Here is a 21924-nt window from a genome sequence, read left to right as displayed (position 1 = left end):
TCTGTAACTAACTAAATATATATTACATAAATGATGTGTATTTCAGACTGCAAATATTCCACTTCAGAGTGCCCTGGACCCAAGCCATGGAGAAACAGAAGCCATGCTGCTATGAAAACACACACACACACATATTTGTAATTTCCAATTTCATGATGTTCTGAAACCCTGAATCATTTCATTTTCTATTCAATTAAGAATGACTAGTTTTGGAATAATAGAATCATAGAATTGTAGAGTTGGGAGGGGCCGACTCTTCAACTAAATAGTTGGATTAGCAGGAGCCACAGCAAGGAGTCTCCTCTCTTTCTCTCTGTCCCCTATGTGCCCACCAATCAGTTCTGGGAGAATCGGAACAAGGGGAAGGAGAGGGGAGATGGGCCTGCCTGGCCAACTTAAATGCTTGAATTGATGGAATAATCAGCTTAGCAATATGTTGAATTCCACCCTCTGATGCCAACCATAAAAACCACATTTGTGCCAACCACAGATTACTGCTATCTGCTACTGATTCCATACTGTCAATTAACAAGACCTGAACTGAAAGCAATGAATTTGGACCAGAACAGAAGACTAAATTGGTGGTATACCAAAACAATAAAAATGTGCTCTTGCCTTCATTTCTCCACACACGAAAAATTTTAAGCATACTTGGAAAAGATATAATACAGTGGTACCTCGGATTACATACGCTTCAGGATACAGACTCTGCAAACCCAGAAATAGTACCTCGGGTTAAGAACTTTGCTTCAGGATGAGAACTGAAATCGCACAGAGGTGGCGCGGCAGCAGCAGGAGGCCCCATTAGCTAAAGTGGTGCTTCAGGTTAAGAACAGTTTCAGGTTAAGAACGGACCTCCGGAATGAATTAAGTACGGAACCAGAGGTACCACTGTACAGTAATACCTCGAGTTACAACCGCCTCAGGTTACAAACGCTTCAGGTTACAAACTCAGCTAACCTGGAAGAGTTACCTCGAGTTGAGAACTTTGCCCCAGGATGAGAACAGAAATCGTGTGCCGGCAGCACAGCAGCAGCAAGAGGCCCCATTAGCATAAGCACACCTCTAGTTAAGAACAGTTTCAGGTTAAGAACAGACCTCCGGAATGAATTAAGTTAGTAACTAGAGGTACCACTGTATTACAATGTAGCGTATCCGTTACCTAACAACCAGTGGTAAGATCTGTACTAAAGTTGTCTGAGTTAAACAGCTCAATGCCTTTGGGAAGTAAAAATACTTGAACCTGTTGCCAAATTAATTCCAGTTTAGAACTTACTGCAAATCAGCTGTGTGAGGTGCTCTCAGTGATATGCTGATGGTTTGTTAGTAGTGGTTCCAAGTCTATACTGAAATAAGCTGTTAATAAGAAATACTAATGTTTTAATTACATTAACTTGGAACCATTGCAAATCAGGTGCCTGTCCATACAAGATCAATTGATCTCTACAGGATATGAGTTTCACAGCTATTCTACGATTGTGGTACACTGCAGCTGTGCTACAGCTTTAATTAACATGCTTTTTATCACTGTAAATCATCTGTAGGAGCCACTTGATCTCAATTATAATGCCAAACAGGAGCACCAATGCAACAAGGACTGCATATCTATAGTACAGTCACTTTAATTTATTGAAGAAAATCTGCTTTAGATCTACATGCACAATTCCAAAGTTTGAAACATTTTAATTCCAGCAGTCACCTATGCTCTTTAAATAGCCTCTTGATGTGAAGTATTCAAATAAATCATATACATTATTAAATACAACTAATTAACAAAATATGGAAATATAAAATTGATGTAAATTTAATTGATGTTTACAGTTGCAAGCAGCACTTAAAGACTCTTGGAAAATGCCAAAAATTTCATTGGAGAAAGGTGCAAAAAGTCCTAAAATTTAGAGAATGGTAAAGGCAGAACGCTTACATTTCTCAGCTAACTTTCTGGATGTTTCAAAATACTGCTTCACATTTCTAGCTGGTGGTTTTAGATCACTCTCTTTATAAAAGTAATGGGTATGTGGAGAGTTCGTAGGCTATGAGGGGTAGTTCCACTATTTGCCGCCAGTCATGACTCTTGGACATTTGTGCAGTTGATATGCACAAATAACAATTAGTATTGTTATTGTTGTTATTGATTTGATTTATAACCAACATTTTACCCTAAAGTTTTACACTGAGTCATACATTTGGCAGACAGATAGGTTAAGACAGAAGATAAAGGGTGCAGTGAAAAAGTTTGGGTACTCCTCCCGTGGTTATGTGTAATTGTAAGGCATACATAATTCTTGGAACGCACAAGGGCAAATTCAAGCACTTACGTATATATAAAAGAAATGCTTCAAAAGCTTTCATCAATATATTTTCCAGACAATTTAGCAGATACAAGCAAAATACTGCTGGATCTAGATATGCTGTAGGATTTTAATCTAACTAAATTTTACTGTGAAATTACCCTGTCAGAACCTGCTTCACCTGATTGCAGTTCAAAACTCCATATCTATGGCTTTCACACCTTCTTTTGTTCTTGGTACCATTCCAGTGGCAGGGCTAAGCAGCCATGGTGGGCTCCATTTGTCCTCCATTCCTCGCCCCGCCCCTGGGGTGCAGAACACACACACACGTCCCAGGCAGCGTGGAGACAAGCTCCATTGCCAATTGCTGCTATTATCAATTAATATTACTTACGCACACATCTGTTGTCATCTGTAAGTATTCGTTCACCCCTACATGAACAATTAACACGGCCATCGGGGGTCAGAAGACATAAGTCATGACAGCCCCCATTCATCTGGGCACAAGGGGATAATTCACCTAAAAAAGAGAGAAAGAGAGACACTATAATATAAAACCATAAAAAAGAAATAATCTAATATTGACATTGGAACTACTTGCTTTATTGTTCAGAAACGCTTGATGATAATAGTAACAACAACAATAATTTTATTATCTATGCCCTGCCCATCTGCCTGGGTTTCCCCAGCCACTCAATCTTGACTGATTTATGTCTAACAAAATTATGGGACGCCTAAGGAAACACAAATTAATTTTAAGCTTTGCTCTTAGTACATAGAGGGAAAAAATGGAAAATAGGAAGCTGCAAGGTGCTTCATCTGTGACTGTATTTTGATATCTTCAAAACTGTATATATAAATAAAAATATTGCAGTTATAAAAAAGGATTTTCCTTGCATAGCCGAACCTTGTGCCCTTCTCTTTTCCCTTGGGGTTGTCTCAATGCTCCAGAGAAAATTTGGGGACAGCATTGTGTGCTAAGTCCCATTATGCTAGCAGGAATCCTTGTGCTGGCTTCTGCTAGTGCACATTTCTGCAATTACTTTTCCCCAATACAATACATTTATATGCACACTTAACACTAATAATAGGCATTTTATATGCATTTTGAGATGAAGAACTGTACTGCAAAAATTTGAGGTGTGGGTCTCAAAAAAAGCTGTGGTTCAGATCGTGTACTGTTTTAGGAAGTGCAAATTATGTAGATTTGCATTAAAATGAGAATGAAGCAGAATTTGTCAAACATTCCTAGGTGGTGGTGAAGGTAGCACTGATGGGACTGCTGCTGCCAATCCAACACAGGCCCCAGGCCAGTCCAGGTAAACAGCAGTGATGTGGGGAGTGGGGGAGGGGGTACTCCACACACACAGTTAATGGAGCAGTCTAATGAGCAGGCCAATAGCAACTATATTAGAAGAATTAGGTACGTTGAATTGGGTGGCATTAGTTCCTTCATGAAGTATGTGTCTAACCCCATTATTATAACACTGTGATGGTGTGTGATACGGATGAGCAAACTTGCCAATTTCTGTTTACCCCAATTTCTCATTTTCCCACTCTTAAGTTCAGTTTTCCACACTTCCACATCATGTTGTGAATTCATTTAAAGAAAGGTCTACATGACAATTCATGAGCATTTTAGTGTGACTTTCTCCAAAGCTTTGCATGCAATTTTACATTTTGCATGTGATTTCTCCTAAAATTGTGCATTTATATATGCAATTTTCAATTTATATGCAATTTTCACTAATGCTCGGCACACTTTAGTATACAACTCTTTATACTTTGCTGGACTACTGCATTGCAAAATTCAGAGAAGTTCAGATTTTGACAGCTAGCTGTGCTTCAGTTAGCACACTGTTTTGGAAAATACAAATTATAAATGCATATAAATGCAAATTGAATTAAACGTCTCCCCATTCCTAGTGCAAGATGCCATAAATGCCTAGTACTACACTGCCTTAGGGAGTAATTTAGGCTATGGGACATTCACTCCAAAGAAGTTTGAAATGGATCTGTATCAGACAGTGAGTTCCAAAGACTTTCCTGCAAATTCCAATCCATATCAAGATGCATTGTGCATTAGTCTATGAAGTTAAAACTGCCCATGCTGGGCAAGTCTGATTATGGTTCTACTTTTCAGGTGTTTGCACAAGGCTTGAAGAGAATTCTTCATCTTTCTTTATGCAAAGGAACACTGCAACTCATCATCTTGTGAAGATTAGCACTTGTCAACAAATGCTTTAGTTAAGCTTGCAGCCCCCTTTGGTATGTGACTTTCCTGTCATATAAAAGGTTGCTATATAACTAAATAAGGAATTACAGTATGATAAACTACAAAAATAACCCTTTTACTTATTTTTTTTTAAAAAATAACTATCTACCAATAAATAAATATTAATGGTGTGTTTGGTAACTTACAGCTGTTAGTGTCATTAGCAACAGCTATGATGCCCATTGGTTGATGTGGTATGTCAGATCTAAGAATTTTTGTATCTCCACCTGTATATTTATTGGATCGCAGAATAGCTCTTCTCACCCAGTCGGTCCAGAAGATCCAGTCATCATAAACGGCCAGACTGAGAAAGGTGCCAGGTCCAGATTTGACAATCACCTGGTTAGAAAAGGAAATAGGAATCAATTGAATGTATATTTATACTCCTGCTGTTTGTCTATTTCATTTCTTCCACAGGATGTTATTTTTGTTTCTATCAATATTGGTGATTGGCAAGACAGATTGTTTCAACAAATGGAAAAAGATATTTCCAAAGATATCTAGCAAGGGAAAAACCATAAAATATAAAGTATTGATAGATGTGAAAGAGAGAGAAGGTTTCTCCCTGCTGGATACGAGATTATATTTCGAAGCAGATTGCCTGTGCTGGTTGAAGGAATGGTTGTTACTGAAGAAATAACATCTTTTAGATTTGGAAGGTCATGATAATATTTTAATAATATGGAAGGATTAATGTAAAAACCTGCAGTTTCAAAATATATATGGGATATATACAGGAATAAAAGAATATGTTGAGATAATTTGGAGTATGCAGGAAGATGACAAGAAATTTAAAGAACCACAGAAAGAGGAGGAAGGGAGTTGGAGTTTGAAATGTTAAAATTATGACTGAATTATTGTTGTTATATATATCAATTATTTAATAAAAGTAATTGGGATGCTATGTATCAGTTCTTGGCATGCTGGCATCATTTGTGTCATTGGCATACGCAATAGTTCAGAATATACTTGCATTTCTATAGCAAAGTAGTTGCATTTGAATAATTAAAAGTCACACATTATTTTCCCCACATCAATAAGGATTAAAGGGCATTGAATGGCGAAGGCAATATTATTGTAAATTATTTATCAGCATATTTCTAGAAATCAGCATTATGATCTTACTCACATTTCTGTGTGATCCATCATATTCACACCTTTCTATTTTCCCCAAGCTGCCATCGGAAAAGTACAATTTCTCTGCACTGTGATCAATCGCAAGTCCATTTGGTGTCAGGAGGTCAGTGCTAATAACAACTTGTGCATTTTTGCCATACAATGTAGCTCTCATGATGCTTGGATGCTGCTCATTCCAATTAGTCCAAAACATTAAACTATATGAAAAAAGGTTGAAAGACAGACACAATTTCCTCATCTTAAAATGGACATTTCAGCCACATAAATGGACATATAATGCAGCAGTGGTTCTGCTTTTAAAGCTGATGGAATTATTGAAAACAGGTCCTTGTAATCACCATAAAATCACATCTATATCAGCAGCACTTCTTTAGATTAAGGGAATGGTGAAACAACTACTGAAATAGGACAAAAGGTTCCAGGGTTGAGGGCAAATAGTCTAGATGTTTGGGGAGTGGGAGCTTTCCTTGACATCTTTTAAAATATGTAGTCTGAGTGTTAAAAGGTCTCCCCACCCCCCACAAGGTCCATCTCTCTGCTCAGTCGCTGTAGGACATGTTTTCCTTAGGAGTTGACATGATGGCAACAACATTGTGTCAAGATGTAAGTGCTGTTGCTGTCAACTCCTGTGAGGGAGGAAAAAAACTTCGGCTGGCACTGAGAGAAAAAGAAAATGTGCTTAACTCTTGGGCTACCTTTTAAGACATCAAGCTATGTGACACTCCACCCAAATATTTTGGCTAACCCCACCACCAAAAGCTGAAAGGCAATCTAGACACACATGCACACACACAAATCCCCACATTAGGATGGTGAAGTGCCGCACTAGAAAGTTCCACTTCTGTTCAGGGATTCTAACAATCCAATCTCAGGGTTGAGATGCCATGGATATTCTTCCAAGATTGACTTGAAAACAAATGTCTGGAGAAGAGGACTTTAAAAGAGAGATTTCAAGAAGCCTGGAAAACTGTCACCTCTCTAACTTGGAAGAAGAGCAGTACAATAGAAAGCATCATGGCGCTCCTTTTCCCTATAGCTACCAGTCCCTCAAGAACCCTTCTCTTTATTTTCCCACAATTAGGAGGTGGCAGTAGCAGCGAAGACATATCATTTTTTCTTCTTTCCCCTCATTTGTCTTGAAGTGCTCCCTGGTGCATAACTCTGGCCTCAGCACGTAAGGCAGATAGGTGGGTCTTGAGACTACAGGCCACAATGCCTGTATGGAGATTCCAAGGACCAAACTCAACTGCTCTGCAAGTTCTGATGCAGTCTCCAATGTGTTGGGATACAAGAGGGGGAATTGAGGAGAAACACTTCCTACTACCACCACCATACTGTTTTACATGTCAGTAAAGGAAATAGGGGATACTTTAGGAGCCAACAGGAAGGTGGGGTGTCATTTGACAAGTCCTTCAGACGTGGGGAATAAAAGACTCGAAACCTGCATAGGCAACATATACAAACAAATGCTTGCCCTTGCCCCACACAACTTGAATCTTTTTACAAGCATCAAAAATTAAGCAAAAAGATAAAGAACACTATCTAATACCAAAAGGAATTTGTAGAAATCAAGACATTTTGGGCAAAACCCATTAAAAACATTAAGGTGCACTTACTCTTTGGTAGTCTCACAGACTATGGTTGATTGGAATTACCTCATATTAGAAACACATACACACAACACTGTTTGTTTCCTAATGCAACCAAGAGGAACCTAACTTGACAATGTAAAGTTTGTCATACAGTAACGAATATGACTATAGCACTTACTTTTGGCATTCATCAAGAGCTAATACATGTGGATGATCATCTTCAGACATAGTTATGACTGCTTCTCTGTTGAAAGCACCCTTCCGTCTCTGATCAACTGTGTGTCTTGTGATAGAAGACGTAGTAGAGCTGGTCCAATACAAAGTATCCCATGTTCTATGATATGCAAGACCCTCCACAGAACCGACATCTGGTAGAGAACACATATTTTATATTTAAATCAAGTGAGCACATTCCAAAATAGAATTGTGTAAAACTGTCATTGTCACACATGCAAAAAAAATGTAATTACCGCACAAAAATAAGCTACCTGTGCAATGCTAATGGACGCATGAATGTTTTAATAATTATTCTGGAAAATAATGGTTGAATAAGAGTTGAATATGATTGAACATGATTGAATATGCTTGTTAAATAACAGTTTGAATTAACAGCAGTGGATAAATGCAACAATTGGAATGTGAGTTGGGGGTGAGTTATCTTGAATCAAGAATTAAGGGTGATAGCCACCTAAGGCATATGCAGAGTTTTCAAAGGTTCTACTTGGGGTACGACTAATGTTGAATATCATCAAACTACTGGATACTGCAAAGCTTCCATACATACACAGAATGCTTCCAACATATGTTGCCTGGCAGCTGGAGAAACGTTCCCAACATACACAGCAATCAGAGTGGTTTGTACATGTAGCAGGGGGGCATAAATGCAGTTTATAAATAGTGGTTTGTAAATGTAGTAGGGGTTGGTTTGTGTGGGTTTGTAGAACTATCAGGGAAAGTAAGTAAATAAAATGACCCCTTCAGAAGTCATAGGATAATGGGGACTGCTGCAAGTGCTTTGATTTCAACTTGAATGTAGCCTATTGGATATAGCCATTAAAGATGGATATGAAACCATTAGCAACTGTCGATTATTTGCCAACAAACTCATGATAAATATTTTTCATTGTCATCTGAAGTGTCAAATAATATTTTGATAACATGAAAATCAATGCCATACACTGATTTTCTCAATCTGTAATAATGCATAGGATTTATATATCTATCAATATAATATTTTCAGCCCTGACACACTAAATCAGGGTGGGGAACCTTTTTAGGCTAGTGGGCCAGATCACTATCTCTCCACCCCACACTTTAGTGCCTAAATTAAAGCACTGATGGCATTCAATACAGAGAGCACCAATTATATTTATTTCATCTCATTCATGAAGCAATGGGTTTATGAGTTTATGAGTTTCAAATGAAGTGAACACTAATACAATATGATATTAATATACAACACTCACATTATTCACCTGCTCCTGACAATCTGAATTAAACCAGTAATATGGTATATAACTGATTAACTGTCTACACAACGGAAAGCAACAGCTTATGATTTACAGAGGCAATGGTACAGTGATCACATCATTACATTGCCAAATGCCATCTATCACTTTTACTGAACTTAACGAAGATGGATTACATCCCACCAATGAGATGCAGCCCATGAATACCATCCTGCTGCTCTTCATCTGACTTGTCTGGGAAACGGAATAGCAAATAAATAACAAAATAAAATAATAATAATAATAATAATAATAATAATAATAATAATTTTTATTTATACCCCGTCCTCCCCAGCCAAGGCCGGGCTCAGAGCAGCTTACAAGCAAGAATAAAAACAAATTGAATGATTACAACTTAAAACAAAATTAAAATACAACATTAAAATATGGAAAACATTAAAACATTAAAATGTAGCCTCATTGCAGGAGGAGAAGGAAAGGAAAAAAGAAAGAAAGGGAGGGAGGGAATCAAATTGGCTCCAAGCCAAAGGCCAGGAGGAACAACTCTGTCTTACAGGCCCTGCGGAAAGAAATCAGATCCTGCAGGGCCCTGGTCTCATGAGGCAGAGCGTTCCACCAGGCCGGAGCCAAAGTTGAAAAGGCCCTGGCTCTGGTTGAAGCCAATCTAACTTCCTTAGAGCCCGGGACCACTAGGGTGTTGCTATTTATGGACCTTGAGGCTCTCCGTGGGGCATACCGGGAGAGGCGAAGGTCCTAGGCCGTGAAGGGCTTTAAAGGTCAAAAGCAGCACCTTAAATCTGACCCTGTACTCCACCAGGAGCCAGTGCAGCTTGAAAAGCACTGGGTGGATATGCTCCCATGGCAGAGACCCCGTGAGGAGCCTAATAACTGATGAAATCACATGAAACATCCTTTCTTGTGCATAGACAATACAAACAACTAAAAAACACCAGCCGTTGCAATTGACACTTTTACAACTGGTTAATTTAAACTAGAAAAACACACATAGAGAGATTGTAAATATTATTTCCCCCATGTTTTAAGTTCATTCAACGTTTCTTGTTCTTAAGATTCTATTCTTAAAATGTCCTACAATACAGAAGGCACAGCTATTCTTCCTCCAACCTCAGCCCTCTAAGACATGGTGAATAAGGTACATGAAACCTATCATGCCCCATGCAGGGTTGGCCCAGGATGTTTTGCCATTTGAGGCGAAACAGAAATACTTCCCACCTCCACCTCAGCTTTCCCATCACCACCTCCTCCTTCGCAGCCTCTTCTTTCACTAAAGGAGGCAAGGGAGTAGGAGGAGGCCAGAAAGGAGCAGACGATGGCAGGCTAGCCAGCCCTGGTCCCATGAATTTGGAAAAAACAATACTGGGGGTTGCTGAACTAAAAGCAGCTGAAGAGCTTGATGCACATTCCTCATTTCCACACACAAAAAAGTTCCTACATAAATCTTTCCACCGGGTAATGAAAAAAGCACAGTGGCGGTGGTGGAAAAGACTAGTGGATGGTTACAAAAGCACAGATTTCAGCAACAAATACAATCTGTTTTCTCACCACGGTACATGCTAAAACTGGGAACTAATAATGGCCATACATAATTAGGTGTTTGGCCTAAAGTATATCCATAAAGAATATTGTGAGTTGAGTTGTGGTCAATGCATTTTTGGAGGTATTTTAACCATATTATGCATTTACCGCTACTGCTTGTTTTCTTGTTTACTGTGCTCACTCATTGTGTTCACGCAATTCACCTTTTCAGGAAGAGTCTGTCAGTTGCTTTCCTAGCCCAGATGCTGGGAATGAGGTTGGTTTCTGACAATCTGTTCATACAGAATATTTGTAACAGACAACAGGTGGTCACCATTTGGTGACTGATATTAAAGCAGTGTTTTGAAGCAATAAACCATATGAGGATATGATTCAACAGTTCACACAAATTATAAATGGCACAATGAGAGCACTAATTAATTCTTTACTCTTTCAGTGGGTTCCTAAGATAGTCATAAAGCAACAAACCACCAACTGCATACCCCCACCCCCAACATGTAATAATAAGCTATAATAAAAATGAATAAATTGGCAGGATGAAGAATTTGTCTCCTGACTGACAGATTGTTTGATTGTCTGATTAGATCCTTTTTGCAAACATTAAAAGAAAGCTGCTACTTAGCATGATAAAATAAGTATGCATATGCAATTTGTAAAATTAGAAAATGTGGCACTTACTGAACTCATCAACCAACTCATCGGAATAGAGATTTAACACTATAATGACACATGCTTTTTGCGGGACTCTTTATACACCATAAAGAAAGTTAAATATTAGGCAATTTCTATGGAGCTTATTAGTAAAAAACACAAAACATTTAATACTTTTTTTCCTGGATTGTCACAGACTTCATATTTTATTCAACTCATGGTGAAATTACAAAAATGATATATAGATCTTAAGATTTTATTATAGAAAAAGTTATTGTACAGAAGCCTAAAAATATTAAGGGAACCTAAAATATATATCATGATTAATACTCAATAAGATAAATGCTAACCTAGATGCTTTTGTCTGGCAGTTAAATAGGAACCACTTAACTAAAAGGAACAGTAACACACATATGAACAACCTCAATGGAGAGATATGCAATATATTACAAAGCCAGTCACTTTGTGTTAGGGATAAATTGACTTTTATTCTATAACTCCTATTGCTTAAAGGTACAAATAGTCTACGCAGCCTTTCAATTCAAAACACTAATATTATGAAAAATGTGACAAACTGACAAAAGGAAATCAATAACATTTTCCATATATATATATGCTAGGCGCTGAATTAATACTAGCTTTTCTCACTCAGTCCTTTAAAATCCTTTCCTCTGTCAGATTTTTTAAAAAAGATATGTATTGGCTTCATAACTACGTCATGATATAGGAGTTGAAAGGAACTGGAGTCCAGTGAATAAGCTGATGAAGCTGTTGAGAGCAGCCATTAGAAGTTTTGGAGCAAAGTGTCACCAACGCACTGATGACACACAGCTCTATTTCTCTGTAGCATCTGAATCAGAAGATGCAGTGGTGAATTAGAGGGGGGCCCCTATAAACTATGCTTGAATCATGGGAAGATTTGGATGGGTGGTCCCCGTGTCCAGGCAATAGGCAAGTTACCTCTTCTTTCTTAAGGAGTAGGAGTAGATAGGGACGTGGGTGGCGCTGCAGTCTAAACAACAGAGCCTAGTGCTTGCCGATCAGAAGGTTGGCGGTTTGAATCCCCGCAAGGGGGTGACCTCCCATAGCTCAGTCCCTGCTCCTGCCAACCTAGCAGTTTGAAAGCATGTCAAAGTGCAAGTAGATAAATAGGTACCGCTTCGGCAGGAAGGTAAACGGCATTTTCGTGTGCTGCTCTGGTTCACCAGAAGCTGCTTAGTCATGCTGGCCACATGACCTGGAAAAACTGTCTGCGAACAAAACGCCAGCTCCCTCGGCCAGTAATGCAAGATGAGCGCCGCAACCCTAGAGTCGTCCGCGACTGGACTTAACGGTCAGGGGTCCCTTTACCTTTATGTAGCTTGGGGGTGACTCCTGCACACACATCTGTCACTAGATGTACAACTGTCCTTTGTGTCTAGGAATGCCTTTTTACCACCTTCATCATCAGCTACAGTCAGCCTGTAGTACATATTTTGGTAAACTCGAGGCTGGTTTATTGCAACGCTCTCTGCATGCACCTTCCCTTAGGTCTCATCCAGAAAAACCAACTGGTCCAGAATGCAGTGGCATCGTTGTTGCTGGGTTTTTTTTAAAAAAAACTGCACTGGCTTCCCATCAACTACCAGGTCAGGCTCAAGGTTCTTGCATCAGTTTACACAGTTCTGAACAACGTCGGTCCTAGTTAGCTTACGGACAACCTGGACCTATTTATCCAAACTGGATGATTGAGATCATCTGTAGGAGTGTTGTTAGTCAACTCCCAAGTTAGTAAGGCTGAATAGTAAGTAATAAAATGGGGAAGGAGAACCGAGGGAAACCATCTCTCCATCCCTTTCCTTCAATGCAAGTGGAGCTCCATTAACCCCAAGTCTGGCTCCAACTCACCGTAATTTTAAAACACATACAAGTGAAAATGCAACTTGCATCCCTAGTTGTTATCATCAGCAAAACAATTCTAAAACAGCAGCTTTTAATGTTTTGTTAGGACAGTCAAAAGAATTCTGTAAACTGCTCTGTGATCCTCAGATGAAAGGTGGTATATAAATTTATTTGTTGTTGTTAATTTTTTCAGTGATAAAGCAATAATATTTTTATTTATTTAGCACCATCATAGTGCATGGTGCCTTACAGAGTTACATGGGCATAAAAGATAAGTCCTTGCCTCCAATCTAAGATGTAAATGACCTCTACCTATACCCCCCCCCCATTTAAAAATGATAATTATATTTTAATAGAAGACTATCTCCCACTTCTCCTATCCTGGTTTGTGACTTTTGCAAGCTCTCTCCTCATCCCCGCCCCCATGCCACTCCATGCATAATCCAGGTTGGAAAGGATGCAGTGCATTCTTACGGACATTCAGACTGAAGAACTTTACTAATATAATTCAAATATAAAAGGAGAAGATGCTGTCAGTCTTAACTTGCTCTTATACAGTTACTCATGTACCACTACAGGTACATAATCTAACAAAATAACAAAACCAATACCAGGTTTATTACTGACGAACCACTAATTTAGTCTTTAAAAACCATCTAAAAACCATAGTAGTTTCACATCTAAAATCACCAATGTTGGAGAGCAATCTTTTCCTCACTAGTAATGTTCATGTGCAAGAGATCACAAGTTGACAACGCAGCTGATCTTACATTTTAAACATACACAAGCACACACCCCTTTATTATATTAATCCTATGCTTACAATATGGTATTTAATTTGAGAAAGTGAATGCAGCATACATGACAGTTGACCGAACATATGGTGAGTTAAACTCTTCTTATATTTATTTATGGTGGTTAAAACTTGTCAGTGACTGATATCCTTGTGAGTTTTAAATCTGTTTTCAGTGAACTGGAAACATGTTAGATAATGGGTTGTTTATACACTGTAAATCTACTTTCAGTGAGCTGGAAATGTGTTAGATAATGGGTTGTTTATGAGTTGCAAATCTGTTCAGTGAGCTGAAAGTTTGTCAGATAATGGGCTGTTTATGAATTCTAAATCAATATTCAGTGAGTTGGAACTATGTTTGATAATGGTTTGTGTATGAGTAGTAAATCTGTTTCCAGTGAACTGGAAACATACTAGATAATGGGTTGTTTCTAAGTAGTAAATCTGTATCCAGTGAGGTGAAAACATGTTAGAGAATAGGGTGCTAGTGAGTTGTAAATCTGATTTAGTGAACTGGAAACCAGTTTAATGGAAGACTCCTTACAAGTCATAAATTTGGTTTCTGTGCAAAGAAAATGTTAAATTACGTGTAGGATTTGGGTAACCATTTGCTTTTAGTGATGTGTAAAATCCATCAATAAATAGTGTCTTTTTAAGTAGTAAAAGTTTCTGTGAAGTGGAAATGTATCTTCAATATCACCAATTTTATTCTTGAGTGTGTCAATGAAATACTGTAGATATTTGCTTGAATATACAGCAACCAGATACAAATTTTGTTTTCTCTTAACTGGAGTAGGAGAGCCCAATTATCATAGTCAAAGCAATGAACAGGCATGGAAGGTTCTTCATTTCCTCTCTAAGATTAAAACCCTGAATTACATCAATGACACTTTCCTCCCCAATGCTACAAGCCCCTAAGAGGCAGAACTCTGAGTGACATCTAAATCTCTCAGCCACTATGGCTACACCACTATATCTCCTCTGAGGCTAATAGAAATATATGATAAAATGTTTTGCTTAACTGTTTTGCTTAATATCACTTCTACAATCTGTTCATGAAACAAATGTAGAAATTAGATTGGCCATCTCAAGCAATATTGCCCTCTGTAATCTTGTGCATGAAGTCTGTCTCAGATTAGAATCTCAGATTAGAATCTGAGACAGAGAAGAATTTTGGGATTTACCATGGTCAGTTTTTCTTTGGGGCAAACACCACTTAGTTGAAACTGGAAGCCAGTGCTCAATGTTATTGAAATAGCAATTGTGAATAAAGGCAATTTTTTTTTTTTTTTAAGTTCAGCTGCAACCAGTGCTTCAGTATCAGATGATACCCTAAAACCTGAGAGAATACATTTAGATTAAGAAATCTACAGCTTCCAATCAATTAAAAGTCAGTAATTAATCACTTGCATTTTAACCATTTAACCATTTAAGCTAATATTGTGTATTCCAAAACTCAACAAATTGCGTTTGGAGAGTCTAAAGAAAGTATAAGATCATTACAATTTAATAAACAAAAGCTACTACTCACTGCTAACAAGAAAAGGCTAGCTGGAATGTTTTCTTTTTCATTCCCTATTATGGGAACAGGCAGCTATGAACATAGCAGTAAAAAAGTTCACCCTTAAATTTGCCATCTAACAAATTAAACCAATTAAGGCTGCGATCTAAAAATATGTACAAAAGATAAAGTCCCAGTGAGTAAGCATTGCACTGTAAAGCTTCATTTATTGCAGTTATAATTTAGGGCATGAGATGGTTGCACTTTGGGGGGTAAAAATAACTAAAAGACAAGTGGATTTAACAACAACCATGCATTAGTATACTTACTTTCAACTACAACTTTTCTGCCAGACCAATCATCTTTAATAAGTTGTATGTTTCCAAAGTGTGCGTCACTGAAGAAGATTCGGTTAGTACCTCTTCCTTTTTGGCTGTAGTCAAAAGTCAGTGCTATCACATTTTTGAAATATTCAGGATTTTCGTAAGGTTGTATTGGTGAATTTAAATTTGTTTCATCCGAAAGATGTATACTTTTAAATATTGTTCTTCCTGAATAAAGCAAATAGCCATCATGTCTCAGACACGTAACTCCATCCTCGGCTAGGTAGCCATGTGCACAAGCACATGTTCTCTGCATATTTCCTCGAAAAAGGCAAAGTTGCTGACATCCACCATTGTTCTTCGCACAAATGTTGGTTCCTGCAGGGAAAACAATAAAAATTCTGATTTTTATAACTTACCATATCGTAATGATTTGATCATGTTAATATCACACACCAGAAATGTTATTAATCCATGCATTACAGTAATATAACTATTATTTAATTAAATGAAATGGCTCTTATACCACCAATGGAAGGAGAGGACCCCCCCCCCCGATTTTCCCTTCCATTTGCAGCTCACTTTATTCCCCAAAATAAGCTATGAAGGGTTGGGGGATCCTCTAGAACAGTGGGAAAGGCAGAATCAAGAAAATGACCTCTCTACCTTTCTGCTGGAACTATTATTTACCACAGTCATTAATCAATGATTGAAAGAATTGTTGAGATTTCTCTACAATTGCTAAGGATTACTGTTATAGATATATATCGGCTATGAATGTTCAAATGTCTCATACAAGGTCATATTTTATTATTTTAGAGGTATTAGAAGAGATATATGAAATATTAAGAAATGTTTATTTAAACAAATGTACTTGGAAACAAGTCCTTTTAATTTCAATATAATTTAAAAACAAATAAGTATGTATAGGCCTGGTTTGGTTTTGGTTGTTATATATATATATATATATATATATATATATATATATATATATAACAAATTGAAAGTATCTATAAACAGTATAAATCAATATATAGAAATTCCATATCTAGAAATACTTAAGTATATATAAATATAATCAAAAGCACAAACTTTTGTTTTAAGTGGTCTGGTTGGTTATAAATGTTCATTGTAATATTTGTTAAATCAGGCAAAAATGAATAACTTAAGGACCAAATGTCAAAGTAACAACTTTCAAATACCTCATGTTGGGAGTCCAACCTGTTACTAACATAGTTGTCAAAACATATTTCAACTATTAATTTTAATTTGTACTTTTGATGTTAGCACAGTTTCTAATTATGGCTTGGATCCTGAATTTGCTTCTGCTGCTGGAAGAATCTCACAAACGGTGTTTTTCTAATGGTATGCTCCCACTGGTGAATGAGGGGGTGATTTTGGTTGATTTCCCTATCCCTATGCAGCCCCATCCATGAAAATTGGGTCCAGATGGTTGGAGGACCCCCTAGAACAACAGCAGAGCTTCAGGAAGAAGGAATTGGTAAAATATTCCTTCATTCCCTCTGCGAATCCTTGTTGGATCTAAAATCTTCCATGAGCAGAAGGAGTCCTTCTGTCTGCAGAAGGCATACTTAACCCTATATGTTTAAATATTTGCTTTTCTGCATTCTTCCATACACAAAAAGAAAAAAATAGTAATGAAAACAAAATGATTTGATTACAAATTCAATCCTGATTCAAGTGATTTAAGGAACTAATGTCCACTATTAACATTTTATGTGTCTCTGTGTGTATTTGACTGTTCACTGTTTTAAAGAAGTCTATCAATTATTGTTCATTCCAATAGAGATATTTGTTTACATGTAAACACATTCCAGTAATTTTGGTGCACTGCTAATGGGAGAGAAACCAAAGACACAATTCAAGAGGTGCCCCATGTTGGCTTTTTGCAGTATGGTAGCGCTGCAGAGAGCTTGCTGGGGAGATCATGCATTAAAAAGGGACTCAAAAATAACTTAAACAAGGTTTTAATTACAAAAACAAAAACTCCTTATACACTAAATACATCTACAAACAACATGACCCAACCACCAATCCATCCCCCAGGGTAATGGCAGAGCTAGGTGCTGCTCCTTATATACTACACCCAATTCCTGACACAGCTTAATCAATGCAACTCAGCAGCACCTGCTATGTTTCACAGCTGTAAAGCTGGATCTCGTTATTTTGCTCTGGCCCTTGCTCTGGCCCCTTAAAGATATACACATCGGGTGAAACAATGATGAACCTTTACATTTAAAGAAACAATTCAACACTGATGTTGAACACTGCTGATGTAACCTTTCCCACCAACACAAAGCATCTGAGCACCAGTAACGCTAGACTAATTTTTAATTTCAGTATCTCACACCCCATAATCTGTTGCCATAAAAATTGCCTGGCTTTTCCTTGCCTCTGTAACACAGCAGACTGATATGCAGAAATTAGTAGGTGAAGCTTTTCATGACACAAAAAGTACACATTACTAAATTGCTGCAAATCAAATAGCTGTTAAGGCCAACTACAGAACAGTTCAAAAGTTGACAGCTCTTGCCATGATATTTACCCTGATAATATCTTGTTCCTTGTTGGGAGCTTTTGCAACTGTTCTTGAATAAACATCTCCCAGTGAAACATGGGTTAGTTCCAGTGCCATGACCAGTGCTATTTTCCTAGGAAAAGAGGTGGCAGAACTCACCATGAACACCTCCTTTGTTCTATTATAATGGCAATGGCACCTGCCTGAGAGGGGCTGGAACAAAAGCCCTGGCCATGACTTTTGGCCTTGCGGTAAGATATGCCTGGGGTTTGCTTAAGTATCAGATGCCTATGCAGTATGGGGGAGCAAGGGAGGTAAAAAAGGGTCATTACAACAAAATAAAGTGTATTTGTAGATTACACTACATGTCCCCTATATATCTAAGTGCATGATACATCTTTCCTTGCCAAGCAAGCAGATAATTGAACACAATCCCAGCGCCTGCCAACCTAGCAGTTCGAAAGCACTCTCGGGTGCAAGTAGATAAATAGGGACCGCTTACTAGCGGGAAGGTAAACGGCGTTCCGTGTGCTGCGCTGGCTCGCCAGAGCAGCGATGTCACGCTGGCCACGTGACCCGGAAGTGTCTTTGGACAGCGCTGGCCCCCGGCCTCTTTGAGTGAGATGGGCGCACAACCCTAGAGTCTGTCAAGACTGGCCCGTACGGGCAGGGGTACCTTTACCTTTAATGTTTTAGTAGGCTAGAAAGGTTAATATTTGCTGTGGAAGGGTGTGTATGCCACTTAATCAGTAAACAGATTTAAAGGTGTTACATATTTTGGATCATCTTTGCTTGTTGTAACGCCTTTCTGCTGTTGGTCTCCATCTGTCTCAAGAGACCACAGAGTGTGCCTGTGGAAGCTAAGTCAAAGTACTGTGTTAACAGCACCAACTGACCTCATGGGGACACAAATACTGGCATTCCTGTTATATTTTTAGTTTCTTTACAACAACTTTACACACCCTGAGTGACCTTAATGAGACTCTGTGCAAATGAAAACCTGACTTTTGGCTTCAACTACTTTTCACTTCACTGATTTTAAATGCCCTTTAAACCATGCATTCAATTAAGACCCACTATCTAAAAATGAAGTTAATGCTATCAGTATTTAGGATCTTGCTGACAATGAAGATGTGGACATCTCTGCTAGAAGGTCACATTAGAGGGTCAGTACTTGTTAAGGGATTTTGTGAACAATGAAATTATGCCTGTGCTTTCTCCCATCTTGAACTGTCATCATGATGCCAATACTTCTATCTTAATAAAACTTATTTTTTTTAAAAAATAGTTGAAATGAGATAGAAAACATTTCAAAATATTTTCACCTGTTTTTCCCCCTTTGTCTTCCTGGCTCACTGGCAACCCCCCCCCCCACCAGACATTAACCATTTGTCGCCTAGTAAAATTTGAAAAATGTATTAATATCATTCAGATATGATTTTTTCAAACTGTCAGTCATCAAATTCTAGCATGTTACTTCATTATTCTCTCTTACCCCCATTATTATTTCATCTAGTGCAATCAAGTTGTAGACACAGGCACCATTCACCAGAATAAAACTGTTCAAAAGAAGCATAAAGCCTGTTTGAAGGAAGCAGGCATTAAATCTTACTAATTCAGGTGGGAGATATAATTTTTAAGGCACAACACACAAACACACAAATATTTTTATTTCTGAAGGTAACATAAACAAAAGTGGGCATCAACCATCTATCAAAGCAATTAAAAATAAAAATAATAAACCTTCTAGAGTTTTAGCTATGTTAGTTTGCTGCAGAAAACAACAGCAAAGCATTGTGTGGCCTATTTAAAGACTAACAGATTTATTGCACTATTTTTGGATGTGAGCTGAGGATTGTGAAAGCTCATACCATGATAAATACGTTAGTCTTTAAGGAGATACAAAGTTCTTAGTTTTTTTTAAGGAGATACAAAGTTCTTAGTTATTTTTTAAAAACTATCTACATTGGAAATTCAGGAACTTATTTAATAAACTGTTATATTGATGTCTTAGAATATCCTTTTATTTATGTGTATAATATTCCACACAGTTTTCATTGCTATAAAAAAAAGTGACATCTTAAGTGGATGAAGCATATTGAGTCATTGCATCTATACTTACCACAAGTAAACAAAGACAAGCAAGACCTTTTGTATCCCTGAAATTTTAAGTGTATTGTGTGTGTATATATATGCACAATTATAGCTCTCTGTTACCAGACCTAATAGGGAAATCAACACAAAATCGTCACATTTGTGTTCATCTATATTCTTGTAACATTAGAATAAAATGTAATCACAATGGGTTTTATCCAGCTGATGCGTGCAGGAACTTTTGATCCAGCAGGAAGCATCCATTAATGGAGAACCAGAGCAAATGATTTTTTAAATTAATTCTCCCTCTACCCTGCAGCCTCCAGCATTTTCTTCAAATGTTCTGGGCAATCTCCCATCAACCCAGAACTGGTTTATTTTATAGGATTCATAAAGTACTACAGCATTCATAATCTAAAAACCAATATTAACAATATTAAAAGCCAAAAAATAAACTAAGCACTGCTGAATTCAGAGACACACACACTTTCCAGCCATATGACACATAATATTTCATTCTATGACAGTAGCAAGCATTACCTTTTTGTTAGCAACAATGTGGTCTGTACCAATTTGACCAAGAGTCAAGCCTAATGAGCACAGCAGCTCATCCCCGGTAGGTCTTGATCCATGGCTCAGTGGCTGAGACTGTAAGTTCCTACCTCCCCACAGCTGTACAACTTCCCTCCTCTCCAGGGCTTTCCCAAGCAATCAGATACTGTGCCTGTGTGAAGTCAACCTCTCCTCCCCTCGTTTCATGCCTCTTCTGGCTCTGGGAGGCTAGCGGGGAGGGGAGCTTGTCATAGCAGGAGGGGGAGACACCTGCGATTCTTCACCAACCTGACTCATCTCTGCCTCTTAGCATCCCTCCTCCCCTGCTTAGGCTTCTGCCTTTGATTCTCTCTTCCATAGATTCCCCCAGCTTACTAAGTCCTGTTACCTCATTAGGTTCTGACACCTCCTCTTCCCTCTGACCACTCATTGTTGTCCCACCACCACTCCCCGAGGTTTCAGACCTCTTCCCTTGGTGGTTCTCCAGCTGGCTCTTCCCACCATTCCTCTGCATCCAACTATGACACTATTCAGTTCATTAAAGACACATAGACATAATGCCCACGGCAGCAACTCAGTCCTGAAAGTTCCTCAGGCTGGAGGTGGGACAGCACAGGTGAAACCAACCACCCCATAATAACATATTAAGTCTCTTCTTCTGGAAACACCTCCGTTATGAAGGCTCCTAGGGTTGGAGGCTGGAGCAAAGCAGGTGGAAATGTTTGTTGTTCACTGGAGATTCCTTGTCTATAATTTCAAGTGCTTCCAATTCTAGGGTGAGACTAGTTTAAACCTGAGTGCATTCACCAAGTTTATAATGGACTTGGAGGATCATTTTCAGTTCAGCTCTAGTTCTGAGCTGAATTTATCACTCAGTATGGGAAATGGGGTGCTCCTTGCATCCCGATATCAGTTTATGTAAGTTATGCCTTCTTGATCACGACAGTCAGGACTGCCCTACGACATTTTGTTGCCCGAGGTGAATAATCTATTTATTTATAAAAACATTTATATGCCACTCTTTCATAAAAAAATTGAAAACAAAAGCAGAAAACAATTTTTTTTTGTTGCTATGTAAGTTCTAAAGAACTTATCTATAGAATATGGTTATGAAATGTCCATTTTCTACTTTCTGTCATACAAGAAACTTCATTTTGGGTGGGTGCATATTAAGTATTGAAAATATGTAACCTTTAGAAATTTCCTATATATTCTAGATTTATTTATTTACTTACATACCTACTTACTATATTTTACCATGTAGGCCCA

At 38.1% G+C, this 21924-nt stretch overlaps 1 protein-coding gene across 3 annotated transcripts in view; it reads right to left on the bottom strand.

The window, feature by feature from the left end:
• The window catches only part of LRP1B (LDL receptor related protein 1B), a 728211-nt gene that overhangs the window by 89812 nt on the left and 616475 nt on the right, over positions 1-21924 (bottom strand). For all 3 annotated transcript variants that reach the window (XM_083404224.1, XM_083404226.1, XM_083404225.1), the window contains 5 exons: positions 15477-15848; positions 7474-7663; positions 5696-5900; positions 4713-4905; positions 2686-2811 (listed from right to left, as the gene is read on the bottom strand). In XM_083404224.1, the coding sequence (XP_083260350.1) occupies positions 2686-2811; positions 4713-4905; positions 5696-5900; positions 7474-7663; positions 15477-15848 (1086 nt within the window). The remainder of the gene's footprint in view (positions 1-2685; positions 2812-4712; positions 4906-5695; positions 5901-7473; positions 7664-15476; positions 15849-21924) is intronic.

The sequence above is a fragment of the Podarcis tiliguerta genome (assembly GCF_965153285.1).
Source record: "Podarcis tiliguerta genome assembly, chromosome: 1".
In the NCBI taxonomy this organism is placed as follows: Eukaryota; Metazoa; Chordata; class Lepidosauria; order Squamata; family Lacertidae; genus Podarcis; species Podarcis tiliguerta.
The sequence above is the reverse complement of the archived record's forward strand: the minus strand, read 5'-3'. Positions and strand labels throughout refer to the sequence as shown.